General features: G+C 49.1%; 1 protein-coding gene across 2 annotated transcripts in view; it reads left to right on the top strand.

The window, feature by feature from the left end:
• Window positions 1-601: 601 nt before the first annotated feature.
• IGF2BP1 (insulin like growth factor 2 mRNA binding protein 1) overlaps window positions 602-13,000 on the top strand; it is a 31,400-nt gene continuing 19,001 nt past the window's right edge. For both annotated transcript variants that reach the window (XM_074162604.1, XM_074162605.1), the window contains exons 1-2: window positions 602-776; window positions 2,005-2,065. In XM_074162604.1, the coding sequence (XP_074018705.1) occupies window positions 602-776; window positions 2,005-2,065 (236 nt within the window). The remainder of the gene's footprint in view (window positions 777-2,004; window positions 2,066-13,000) is intronic.

The raw sequence follows: 13,000 nt of genomic DNA, 5'->3' as shown, positions 1-13,000 counted from the left end.
TTTATTTAGAGGCGGTGCCCGGGGCTGCCGAGAGGCGTCCGGTGACACTCCGGTGCCACTCCGCCGACTTGGGGGCCCCCCGCAACCGGCGCCACCGCCCTGCTCGCCGCCACCGCCACCACCACCACCCGCCGGAGCCGCCGCCCCCCCCCCCCCCTCCTTCCCTCCCCCCCCCCCCCCCTTTTCCCTTTTCCCCAACAGCCACCGCCCCCCAAAAGGGGAAAAAAAAAAAAATCGGGGAAAAAAAAAAAAAATCAAGGAAAAAAAAAAAAAGGGGAAAAAACAACATAAAAAAAGAAGGGGGGGGTTTAAAAAAAGCCCCCCAACCCACCCCTCCCTTCCCTCCCCATCCTTCTCCCCCCCCCCCCCCCTTGGCTGGCTGTAGGGCGGCCGGAGCTCGACGGCGCGGGCGGCCTGTGGAGCCCCCCTCGGCGCCCCCGGGAGCCCCGTTCCGAGCCCCGCCACCCCCCCCACCCCCCCCCCCCCCCCAACCTTCCCTCCCTCCCTCCCTCCCGTCCCCGTCCTCCCCCCCCTCTTTCCCCTTTCCCTTCCCTCTCCCTCCCGCCGCCGCCGCCCCCCTCCTCGCCCGCTCGCCGCCACCATGAACAAGCTTTACATCGGGAACCTCAACGAGAACGTGACTCCGGCCGATTTGGAGAAAGTCTTCAACGACCACAAGATCTCCTTCAGCGGGCAGTTCCTGGTCAAGTCCGGCTATGCCTTTGTGGACTGCCCCGACGAGCAGTGGGCCATGAAAGCCATCGAAACTTTTTCGGGTAAGCGGCCTTATCTCCCCTTTCCCCCCCCCCCCCCACCTCCCTCCTCCTCCTCCTCTTCCTCCTCCTCCTCCACCCCGAGGCTCAATTCTCTCCCCCCCCCCTCGCCCCCGGGGCGCAGCGCCCCGCCATCCGCCCCAAAACGGTGCGCCCCGTCGGGGTTTCCAGCAGCGGCCGGCGCGACCCCGCTTTTTTCCATCCCCACCCCCAAAAAAGCAGCGTGGAGCGTGGGGGGGGGGATGAGGCCCCCATGAAGCCCCCTCACCCCTCGTGGGTTGTATATATGTGTGTGTGTGTGTGTGTGTGTGTGTCCCGGCCCCCCCCCCCCCCCCCCCCGCATCACCCCGCGGGGTGCGGAGCGGCCGCCCCGGCGGGGTTGGGTGCGGGGGTCCCGGTGCGGTGCGGGGAGGGGGGGGGGGGTAAAGGGCGGGGGGGTGGGGGGTGGGTGGGCTGGGACTTTGGCCATTTTGATTTGAAACTGGGTTTCCTGGGGCATGTGATGTGTGGAGGAGCGCGAAGGTCGCCATGCTGCTCGCTGGGAGAGGGGGGGGGGAGAGGAAAAAAAAAAGGAAAGCTCCCCCGGGAAGCAGATAATTTTAAAAATATTTGAATTTTTCATTTTTTAATTTTTTTCCCGCCCCCCACCCCCCCCCTCCTCCCTCGGCGCGGGCTCCTCCCGCCGGGCTCTTCCCCTTTTCTCCCCCCCCTCCAAAAAAAAAAATAATAAAAAGATAAATAAAATCATCACCGTAACCCAGCAGCAAAGAATCCCACTCCATTTTAAAAGAGAAATCCGTTTCTGCGATGGAGTTACAATTTTTTGAGCCTTTTAATGGGAAGGGGGGGGGGGGGGGGGGGGGAGGGAGAAATCAGCCCGAAGGACTTCTTGCAGGGATTAAACAAGGCGGAATTAAAGAAAGGCGAAGAATTGGTCTCCAAATATTATTCCTCGTTTCCTTGCGCTCAAAGCGGGATGAACTAAGGAATTAAATATTCCTAAGGAACATTGTCCGGCCAGTTAACTCACCACTCCCTCCCAGCGCTTCCCAGTCGAGGCCAGTCCCGTATTGAATAAAATGCACTTGTAAAGGGATCGCAGAAAAATGTATTTGTGCGTAGCTCGTCGTAATTTGAATTAAATTGCGAGGTTTCACGTGATAAGTGTGTTATCCAAAGCTTTCTGACCACTCCACCCAGATTTTAAAAAACAGACACGTTTTGTTTTTAGGGAAAGTGGAGCTTCATGGAAAACAGCTAGAGATTGAACATTCAGTACCTAAAAAGCAAAGGTAATACAGTGTTTTAATTTCTTTTTTTTTTTTTCTTTTTTTTTTTTTTTTTAAATTATTATGGTTTGTTTTTTTTTTTTTTTTTTCAAAATTTCTGTTGGGGGTAAAAAAAATAAATTAATGTAAGATAAAGGAGGGAAAAGAATTATACCCAAATATGTGCATGTGAAATCAGAGATGTTGGTGATTTGGCTTTAGATGCGTCCCCAGCGAGGTGAGAGGATCAATGTTTAATTTCTTTTTTTTTATTTGTTTGTTTGCTTTTTTTTTTTTAAGAAAACTTCCCCTGTGAGCAAGTTTGTTTGTTTGTTTTTCTTAAAAAAAAAAACAAAAAAACCAAACACCACCACAGAAAAGGTAAAACAATTATCCAGCCGCTGGCCCAAGGTGATGGATGGCTGAGGCGTTTTGGGTTGGGATTTTCAAACTTGTGGCACTGGAAGAATTTTCCTCGCCTCCCTCGGCTCCTCCGCTGCGAAATGGGCGAAATCTTTTTGTTTTCCGAGAGAACTGTAAAATTTAAAAAAAAAACAAAAACAAAACCTCCCCCAAAAAACCAACCTAAAAAAAAAAAAAAATTAAAAAGTGAAATTTGCCAGCGTTTGATGGTGAGGAGTTAAAGAAAAGAAAAAAAAATAAAAAAATAAAAAATACCCCCATGGGGCTGGTCTGGCCGTGCCATGCCGGGGAGGGATTTAAAGCCCAGGGCGCTGGCCCAGCTCCTGCCCACTGGCAACTTTTATTTTGGGGCGAGAACTGCTTTTTTGGGTGGTTTCCATCTACCTGCCAAGCGGCTTCGCCCGCCACCGGCCTTACCCAGCCCGGCCCTCTCCATCTTCTTGGCCCTTTGTTGTTGGGTGCCGGACGCCAGAGCGGCCCCCGCCACCGCGCTCCCCGGCTTTAAATAGCAATTAGGAAGAGGATTTTAATTTTATTTATTTATTTTATTTTATTTATTTATTTATTTATTTATTTTTTTAAGAAGGCACCCCATTCCTCCCCATTTCCAACTCAAGGAATGGCCACCGAGGCTGTGGGCGAGTTAGTCGTGTGTCCCCCCCGCCTCCCCCCCCAACCCCAAAGAGTCCACGTTGGATCGTGCAGCCCGAAACCCGCGTCGGCCACGTGACGAGGCGGTTACGGGCGCGGAGGGAGGAGGCGAAGCCAACTCTTCCTCCCCAAACTCTCCCCAGTTCCTTCGTCTCTCCACGAACCCCTCCCCATCCCCTTTCCCCATTGAGTGGGAGCCCAGTTTTGGGGGTCACATACCCCCCCCCCCCCACACCTCCTCCTTGGCTTTGGTGGGGGGGGGACTACCCAACTTTGCAGCCCTGGTTATGGCAGAGCGGGGCTGATCCCAAAGGCCAAAAAAGAAAAAAAGGGGGAAAAAAAAAAAAATCCATTTAATAATTTCCTACCCAAGATTTTATTATTATTATTTATTTTTTTTAGCACCTCGTGGCGGGGGGGGGGGGGGGGATCGATAGGGCTCGTTACAGCTGGGGCTTAATTATCAATGAGCGAAGGGGGTGTTATTGGAAAGGCAATTACCCTGGGAAGGGCAACAGAATAACACTCAAAAAAAAAAAAAAAACCACCAAAAACCAACCCCAAATCCACCCTATTTCTTGTTTTCCTCAGTGCTGCTGGATAATCAATAGGTTGGGGGGAGCAGATCTCTTCCTCTTAAGAGCTCTCAGGAAGAAATTCCCTGAAAATGGGAATATTTCTTTGGTGGTTTAATTCAAAGAAATGCGGGGGGGGGGTGTGTGTGTGGGTGGGGGGTACTTTACAATAGGTGGAAGGAAGGTCGCTTTGCTTTTCTCCTGCATTTCTTTAAAATCTGCATTTAGCTGCTAAAGCCCCTTTTTGGGGGGGTTGGGGGGGGTTAAATGAGCCCCCCCCCCCAGCCCCGGGCTCTGCTTTTAAAGCGACAGGAGCCGCGTCCGCTGTCGGTCGCTCGGGGGGGGGGGGGTGTGGGGGTGGGGGTGTCCCGGGGGGGTCCCCGCCGCCCTCTCAGCCGCCGCCGTTACTTTGTCTCACTTTGGGGAAGTCGTTTGTGTTTCTGGGTCGGAATAAAAGCAACTTTTTGGCAACCGCTTGTAAACTTTGCAGGTTGGTCCCTCAAAAAAAAAAAAAAAATAAAAAAAAAAGCTTTTTTTTTTTTTTTGTGGGGGGGAATTTGGTGTCTTTTGCTCTCCACCCCCCACCCCGGATAAGGGCTGAGATGATGGGGGGCGGGGGCTGCCTCAAAAGCAACTTATTTTTTTTTATTTATTTCTTCTTCTTTTCTTTCTGCTTGTTTTTAAGACTGGATTTTCCAGTTTAAAGGCACATAGAACAGGAAATGGTTAATTAAGTGTGAGCAGTGAGGACAAAATCAGATGGGTTTAGTGGGATCTAAACCAAACAACCTCCCTCCCCCCCCACCCCCCAACCTGATATTAATTTCCTCCTCCCCCCCCCCCCCCCCCTCCCCCTTTGGAAATGTGGGAAAACAAGTCATGAGCATTGGTGCCCTTCGCAGCTATTTTATAAAATAAATATATATAAAAAAAGAGAAAAGTTGGCTTTTTTGCTTGCCTTTTCTTCTGGTTGAAAGTGCAAAGGGGGAAACTGATTTGGGTGGCTTTAGAAATGAATGAGTTCCATGAAATTCCGTGTTGTAAATACATCTTTCCCACCGGTGTATTTCCTTCTTTAGCACCTCTCCTGTCCCTAAAAGCCATCGTAGAAATTAATTAAAAAAATTCTGTGTGTGTTAATGTGGCACGAGGAAGAGCGGTTGGGGGGGGGGTTGCACTGAAACACCCAAGAAGGATATAAACTGATTTAGAGTTGTTTAATTACAGTGATTCTTCAAATAACACTTAAAGCTGCAAATTATGTTAATGATCACGGGGAACCATTTTAAGGAAGTCCTTTCGAAGTATCAGACTGTAAAGAAAAGTCAGTGCTGATAAATATGTCGTTTTGTTAAAAACCCCTGCGTTTTAAAGTTAGTTTAGTTTTGTTTAAAGTATCTCGTTGCTGTTTGGGAGTTATTTTTGATTTATCTTTGCTGATAGAAAAACTTGGAGAAACTTAAGAGGATTTTTTAAAAAATGCTTTATTTTTATTTTAAAATGCGTGCTTTATTCTTCAGAAGGTTAAAAAAGAAAAGATTCTTTAAGGCAAAAAAAAACCCCTCAGTTTTCCTCCTTAAGATGAAGGATTGGTTTGGGGGGGGGGGGGGGGGCTTGGAGCTGGGAAGCTGAAAAGCCCGAAGTCGATGGGGTCGAAAGAATGAATGAATGAAGACAGGAGGAGGGGTGGGGGTGGGGGGGCAAAAAAGTGAATCCATCAAGCAGACATTCCAAATATGAGGAATGTGGAAGTGAGTCGACCAGAGAGAATGAAACCAAGCCATTTGAGGAGGGGGGGGGGGGGGGAAGAGGGAGTTGGGTTGATAACAGCCCGTAGACTTAAAACTAAACGTGTAATTTTAAGTAAAGCTCATTCGCGAGCACGTTGTAGGTTTAGAGGGTCCTTGGGCTCCCGAGCAGAGGTGGGAATTAATAAATGTTGTTAATGACGTGAGGATTTAGCGTAGTGGATAGAAATGGATGGAGAAATCTTAAAATTGGCTTTTTTTTTTTTTTTTCTTAGTCTTTGTTTCAAATGAATGTTTTCACACCAGAGAAATGGTCTCTTTGCCTGTGCGTAATGGTGCAATTAATTGTTCGTAACGAAATAGCCTAAAATTTTTTGATAACGACGAGTGGGATTTCTTTGTTTGTCAGTATTGATCAAAAAATGCGCCTTTCTCCCTCCTGACGTTCGGATTCTCTGAGAATTGGACTGAAAAAAGTTCCCCGGTTCTTCTCCGCTAAAATAAAGACACTGTCTCGAATGCTGAGACAAAACATGCTTTTAATCCGGTCTTAAGATGGGTCTCTTCCCCTTGAAACAGGTCTGGCTTAAAAGTTATAGTAGCATTAGTAAAAATTAGCAACACCCTTGTTTACAGCAGGGCTTGGGAATTGAAAGGCGGGATGAATGCTCCTTTCTGAGGATGTCGAGTTTAATGGGATTTGGTTTGTTGCTACTTTTTTTTTTTTTTTTTGATTACCAAAAAGGGTAATAAACTGGAGTTCTTCTTCTTTGCTTTATTCCTGTGAGCCCCCAGCCCCGAGCCGAGAGCTCTCTGCTGCTGATTTTACACCTCTGAGAACTGTAGACCTTGGGAAATTAATATGGTTTTGATCATTTCCAGCTAGAAAAGCTAGAAATAATTTGTCATTAAATTAGTCATTAATAATTCGTCAGTAAATTTCATCCATGAGGTCTAAAGCTGAGAAAATTTAATCAATTTTAACATATTTTAACATACCTGGGAGAAAGAATGTGTTTACTAATTTACAGTCTGAAGTGAGAGAAATGCCTTTATTTCACCTCTTTCCAACTGGCAAATATGGCCAAGAAATTGTAATTTAACCGTAAACTTTGTAGCCTCAAGTTTTGAACCCGCTGGAGACGGAGCCCGTCCTGTGTAGATACCCTTTGTTAAGAGTTTGGTGATTTTTAAATTCCAAAGAAATGAATAAACTGAATTTCGGAGAGAGCCTCAGGGGCGATTGCTGGGGCTGAACCTGCTTCTCCAGTTGAAATTGCTTCTATCTTTGTCTTTTAGGTTAAAACCCAAGCAAACAGAGATATGGCGAAGGGAAGTTGGGGTTAAAGTACTCGCTTTGAAAATTGAGACCTTTCAGAATTTAAAAAAAAAAAAAAATAAAAAAAATTAAATAAATAAAAAAAAAAAAGGAGGTTTCTGCCCGCCCCAGCCCAAGCCCCCAGCGATGTTAATGTTTTCCAGAGTTCCCGGGAGGGTTTGGGGCGAGTTCAGGCTGCTGGGGATGGCCCAAGGTTGGCCCAGGGGGTGGCAGCTCCAGGCTGGAGCAGGAGGAAACATCTCCAGCCCCTTTGCCCTGTTGGGGACACCGGCTCCAGCCCCCCCCTGCCTTCCCCCTGCCCGCCAGGTTTGCTGGATTTAGGAGTGGAAGGTGCCTTTGTGGATGGAGGTGGAAGGTGTGGGTTGTTTTTTGTTTTTTTTTTCCCCTCTTTCTTGTAATGGTGCCACTGGTTTTATGGAACAGTTTTGATGGGAAGGAGTGGGAGCCTAAAGCAAATATAGAGGGAAGTCCCTGGGGGATGCTGGTGTCTCCCCCTTCCCAAGAATTAAGGAGGGGAGGAGGAGAAAACTGAAAAATTGAGGAGCCTGAAACCTGGAAGTTGCGGGTTTCTTCTAAAACAAAAAAAAAGCCTTTTAAAGAGGTTGCAGAGACTTTTCTGGGTTGTTTTCTTTATTTTGGTGTGTTGTTTTCACCAGAGAGGAGCTTTTCAAAAGTTTTAGGTGAAAACTCTCATTTTCGCTGCGACTGGAGGCATTTAAAAGCTTAAGCGAGGACGTGTGCTCCTAAATCGCCCACTTGGGAACGTCACTGCCAGTCGTCTCATTGGGGGTGTGGGTGAGAGGGGCTCCCCGTCGCCGGCTGGACCCTGACAAACCAGGGGATACCGGGGAGGGACCAGCAGAAGAACTGGTTTGCAAGGTCTGCTTGTCCTCCTGACTGCCAGGCTCCTCCCTGAGCGATGGGTTTGAGCCTTTGTGCACCTTTAAATTCTTATTCTGCCCAGTTTGAAGCATGGAAATGATCTGGGAGGGTCCAGCACCGAGTACCTGGCAGGGAGACTGGGGGGACGGGACGGGTAAAAAATGCACTTGCCCAGCAAAGTTTAAAAAAAAAAATGAGGAAAACAAGTGTCACAAGAGAAAAATGCATCAGTGATGGGGCTGGTGTCCTACATCTGCTTGGGATGGCTCTTAGCTGCTGCAGGGAGAGGCAGGGGGAGTGTCGCAGAGGCAGTTATGGAATAGTCTGCTCACCAGGAAAGGGTGGGTTTTTTTTTTTTTAACCTATTTTTTTTATGAAACGAGAAGCCCAGACCCACGAGGGTGTTTGTCCACTCCACAGATGTGTGGTGTTTAATCCCAGCTGCCTTCCAGGGTCTCCCGCTCATACGTGCGAACCCGGCGGGGAATTCAGCTCCGAGATCTTTGCTGGGTTTTACCTGAAAATTGGGAGTTTATCCTGGAGGTTGTGGAGCCGGGGGGTTGGGTTGCAGGAGACGGGGTTGGAAGGTTTTCCAACCAGCAAGAGGTGTTAAGGGGTGTCCATGCATCTCCGTCCCTCTCTCTGTCCTTGTCCTTGTGTGTTTTCTGGTGAGCGGTGAGATGTTCTGCCCAGGCGGCATCGAGATGGGTGTCCCTGCCGAGGGGACAGGCTGGGGGAACGTTGGGGTTGGCCAAGGTGACCTCGGGAGGTCCCTCCCTACCCTGAACCGAGGGCAGATGGCTGGGACCAAAGCAGGCTGGAGGTTTTACACCACCTCTGCCTTGGTAGTGCCCCTGGGAAAAGGTGGGAAAGTTGATGTAAGGTGGTGTTTTAAGCTGGTTTGCTTAAAACCAGTGTGTGTCTTCTGCTTCTGGTGGAATAACCCGCTGAAGGGGAGTGGAAACCTGTTCCCCATCCGTTTATGTCCAGTGTCCGTAGCCTGCTCTTGAAGATGCTGGAGCCATCTTCATGTCTTTAAGTATATAGATTTAAAAGAAAAAAATCACTCTTTGATTGAAACCTGCTTGGTTTTCTCCTCTGGACAGAGTTAGCAATGGATGGGGCTTTCTGGGAAGGGTCTCGCGAGGGTTGGGGTCCTGCAGCCCATTTCTGGCTCCTGCCAGCCCTTCCCGTAGGGGACACTGCCCGACCCTTGTCCCCTTCCCAGGGGTTTGGCTTCGTTTTATGAGCGTGTGAAGTGAAGCCGGATGCTTTTGGGTATTACTGCAGCTTTGGGGTGCCGGAGCCTGGTCAGAGAGGAGGCTTTGGGGTACCCGGGGTGGGCTGTGTGTGTTGGGAAGTCCTCTTGGGAATCCGTTCATCCTCCCCATGGTGGTGCCTCGGCTTGAGCCCGCTCCCGCTGCTGGTACAGCCCCTACATGGGAGCTTCTCCAAAGAGGCTAATAAAACCCGAAGAGCGGGGGGCACAGTTTATTGAGATTCTGGCTGGAGACGAGGGGCCAGGAGCTGGTGGAACTCGGTGGGAGGGACTGGGGACATCCTTGGGGATGGAGACAGGGTGGGAGCAGGTGGGAGAGAGCACTGCCAGGGCAGCGGCACAGGAGCAAGAGCATCCCTACTTCTCTCCCACCTCCTGATGCGAAAGAACAGGGTAGAGCAGCCTTCCTGCCAGGGGGAAAAAAAAAAAAAAAAAAAAAAGAAAGAGAGAGAAAATAAACAAACATAAAAAAATCTGTCCATCTGTCTCGGAGGAGCCCTCGCGATCCGTCAGGAAATGGGTCATTTATTTTATTGTAACTGACACTTGGGAGCCCTGACATGGTCAGAGCTGAAATTTCACACTTTTCTGGCTACTGTAATTGTCTGGTCCCGTACGGAGCAAACCGCTTTAAGAAAATAAAACCCTAATCCACGGGCATCCCCCCCGGCAGAATGCCCCTCCGCGCTTTATTTTGAAGAGTAAATCCACCCCAGGTTGGGTTTAAGATGCTCCGGACGCCGTCCGCCTACAATAAAAGCAGCAGCCGCCCCGTGCACCGGGAACCGCTGGGAGCTGGCAGGGCTCCACGCAGCGCGCGGCGAGATGCAAATCCCGCACGGTCCGGGGGTATTGCCGTGTGTAAACAGCACTTGAGATTACAGGGAAATTGATTTGCACAAAAAGGGGAGAAAGTTTTGACTCTGCTGTAGTTTCCTTTTGGGGTTTTTTTTTTTTTTTTTAAATTTCTTTTTTTTTTTTTTTTTGACTGACTTAAAAACCGAGATCCTGGGGGAGCAGCCTCCCGGACCGGAGTGTAAAAGAGACAAGAGAATTGTGATCTAGAGCCAAATAAAAGGGAAGAGAATTAAAAAAAAAAAAAAAAAAAAAAAGCTCTCAGGGCCAGATTTTCACCCACAATTGGAGCCAGATTTTTCCAACTTGCATTTAAGCGTCTAAATAAAAGCTCCGTTTTCAGAAGCGATTAGCGCCTGACGTGCTGAGCACTCTTGAAAAATCTGACCGTCGGGATTCCCTCTTATTTCTGGAGATTTGGATCCACCAGCTGACACCCGGGAGGTTTCAGCAGTTCCTGGTCGCCCCTGGGTCCTGCCCCTTTGCCCCCCAGTGCTCCCAAGGAGGGGCTGGGTGCTGGTGGGTCCAGAGCAGTCACTCGTCCCCCTGCTTTTTAGCTTTTAGCTGAATGGAGAGCCGTTGCGTTTAGTGCTTGTGGTCAAAAGTTTGTCCAGCGATTTGGGAATTTCGGGAGCGTGCATGGACAAGGGATGGGGAGCTGTGGATGAGGTGCGGAACCTGGTCTGGTGGGAGGTGTCGCTGCCCAGGGCAAGGGTTTGGAACTGGATGATCTTTAAGGTCCTTTCCAACCCGAACCATTCGATGATTCCATGAAAAGAGAGGTGAGGATGCAGCGATGCCCGAGATGCTCCATTCTCCTTCTGGCTCTATATTTCCTCCGGTGTTTATCACCTGGCTTTGCTCAAACCCTTGCGCCATCCAGGGCGATGGGATCAGACCTTCTGGTTCTGGGTCGCACGCAGGGAATTCCCCACAATTAAACACGGTCTGTATTAAGGTATCGCCAGCAATAGCAGCGTTTGCCTGCGAGGTGTCGGGAAATGCTGCATCCTCAAGGGGTGATGGGGTGACCTCTGCCATCCTGCCCTCTAACCAGGGCTGTCTACCTTAACTAAATGATTCCTTGGTTAACACTGGTCACGTCCAAGCAGACTTGATGACCAGAGTGGGGAGTTGTGTATGTGTATATATACAGACACAGATATACGTGTGAATATATACGGTTTTTTTGGCTATGAAGACATTCACGTGTGTTCTGTGACATCCTGTGCTTCAAGCCTCCGGCATAAAAGTATTTATGAACAGATTGATCAAATGAGCAAAAACCTAAAAGAAAATTGTGATCTCTCTAAGGAAGAAGAGCTTGTGACCGCGATAGGCTTTTATGGAGTTGTTTGTTGGGGTGTAATTTCATGAGAAGCCAAGAGCATCCTATAAATGTTGTGCTTTTAGGCTGGGATTCACAAGGCTCCTAAGGATGTGCTTTTAAACAGGGAAACCATCCTTTTTGAAGTTAATGGGGCTGCTCCGACGGTAAAATGAGGCGTGTGCTGAATTTGAGCCTAAACATACAACTTTATATGAACTTTATGTAGTCATTGTTTAGCGTTCGGTTACAGCTGAGCTAATAACGCAACAAGTTTCTCCGACATCTGCAGCCTCCTCTTGCTCATGGCAGAGACGCAAAGTGGTTGTGACTTTTGTATGCGGTACGTCTTGGGGGGAGGGAGGGGGCGGCCCGGAGAGAATATTTGTGACTCTTTTAAAAAGCTATGGCTTGAACGAAGAGCTTCCCCCGGTGAGCCTTTATCCGTGCTGTTGTTCCCGTGCCCGACTGGCTGCACACCCCTGCATGCCTGGCACGAACAGTTGCGCGGCGCAAATTTTATATTTAGTTTCCCCCCAAATAGTCGCTCGTGCAACTTTGAAAGCTGCTTTTTGCTGCCGTTTGCGCCAGCGAAACTTGGCGATGGGGAGGTTTACGGAAGGCAGACAGGAGAGAGGGCACGAACACGTCTGAGGGGAATTGGCTCAGGAAAAAAATCCAGATCAGATATTCCGGCGGCTTTGTGCTGGGTTTCCCTAACGATGCATTGAATTTATTTGGTGCGTGTGTTCGTCGGCTTGGCTTTTCGTGTTGCCTGTGCCAAAGCGGTGGAGGGCTTTAAATGGCTTTGCTTCGGCACCGCTATTTACTCTAATAAAAGTGAACAGCGGTAGAGGAGAAAAGCCCCTTCTTTGCTGTTTTCCAGCTCCTGCCCTGTCCTACCCGAGCCTCAACCTTTTCCTTCTCTGATTCGTGGCACCCCCTCCCCCTGCTAAAAAAACACCCCAAAACTAACAAACACGAGACATCTTGCCCCATCTGGAAACTTTGCATCTCCTCTGCTGCTGGTCCAGCTCCGGTGGGATGAAGGAAGCAGCCGGGGGGGTTTAACCCTCTCCCAAACCCAAGGAGGAGCACAGCCATGTCCATGCGGGCTCCCTGGGCACCACTGGCTGCCCAAGGTGGGTTCATTGGCATCTTTCCTCCTGCCCCTGAAGGGCAGGGTTTTTTTTTGGTAGGCTCTGCATGAAAAAACCTTAATTTCGTATTTTTCAGTGGAAACACTAAATCGCCTGCTCTTAGAAGAGTTTTGCTTCACCCTTACCTCCTTTCCGAAGAGGAAATGCAAGAGAAAATGAGTCTGGCTTCAGCCAGATTCGGTGAAGAACCCTGCTCTTCTATTTAAAGTTTATGCTGGAAATGAAGAAGAAAAAACCCCACTTTTTCATCTTGTACTTTTTCATCTCAGTTGCTTTCTTCTCTTTACTTTCACTTAAACAGAAGAACGGAAGCATTTTGATTTCACTTGTAGCTCTCAGTGGAAAAACCATTGCGGCTTTACCCCAGCTGTGCCACCAAACCTGCCGCAGATCTCTGTGTCGTCCCAACGATGCTGGCGCCAGGGCTGGAAGGGGTTTTGGGGGCTCCTGGCTGGGATCTGGGCTGGGATTTGTGCCCGACACACTGGGGACAAGCGTGTTCCTTACAGCCCAGGCTGCTGGAGGTCTGACACCCCCCCCCCCCCCCCTGCCACCTTCCCACCCAAACTGGGAGGACTGGTGGGGCTGAGCCACGGGTTTTAACTTGAGTTTTGGTAAAAGGGTCTCCACCCTTGAATTAAGTTCATAAGATAGTTAAATCTGTGTTGTAACTTCTGGATTCTCCCTTTACGAGTCAGCTTTGATCTCGGAGGGCTTGTC

This window comes from Numenius arquata, chromosome 23, assembly GCF_964106895.1.
Source record: "Numenius arquata chromosome 23, bNumArq3.hap1.1, whole genome shotgun sequence".
NCBI lineage: Eukaryota > Metazoa > Chordata > Aves > Charadriiformes > Scolopacidae > Numenius > Numenius arquata.
The sequence above is the reverse complement of the archived record's forward strand: the minus strand, read 5'-3'. Positions and strand labels throughout refer to the sequence as shown.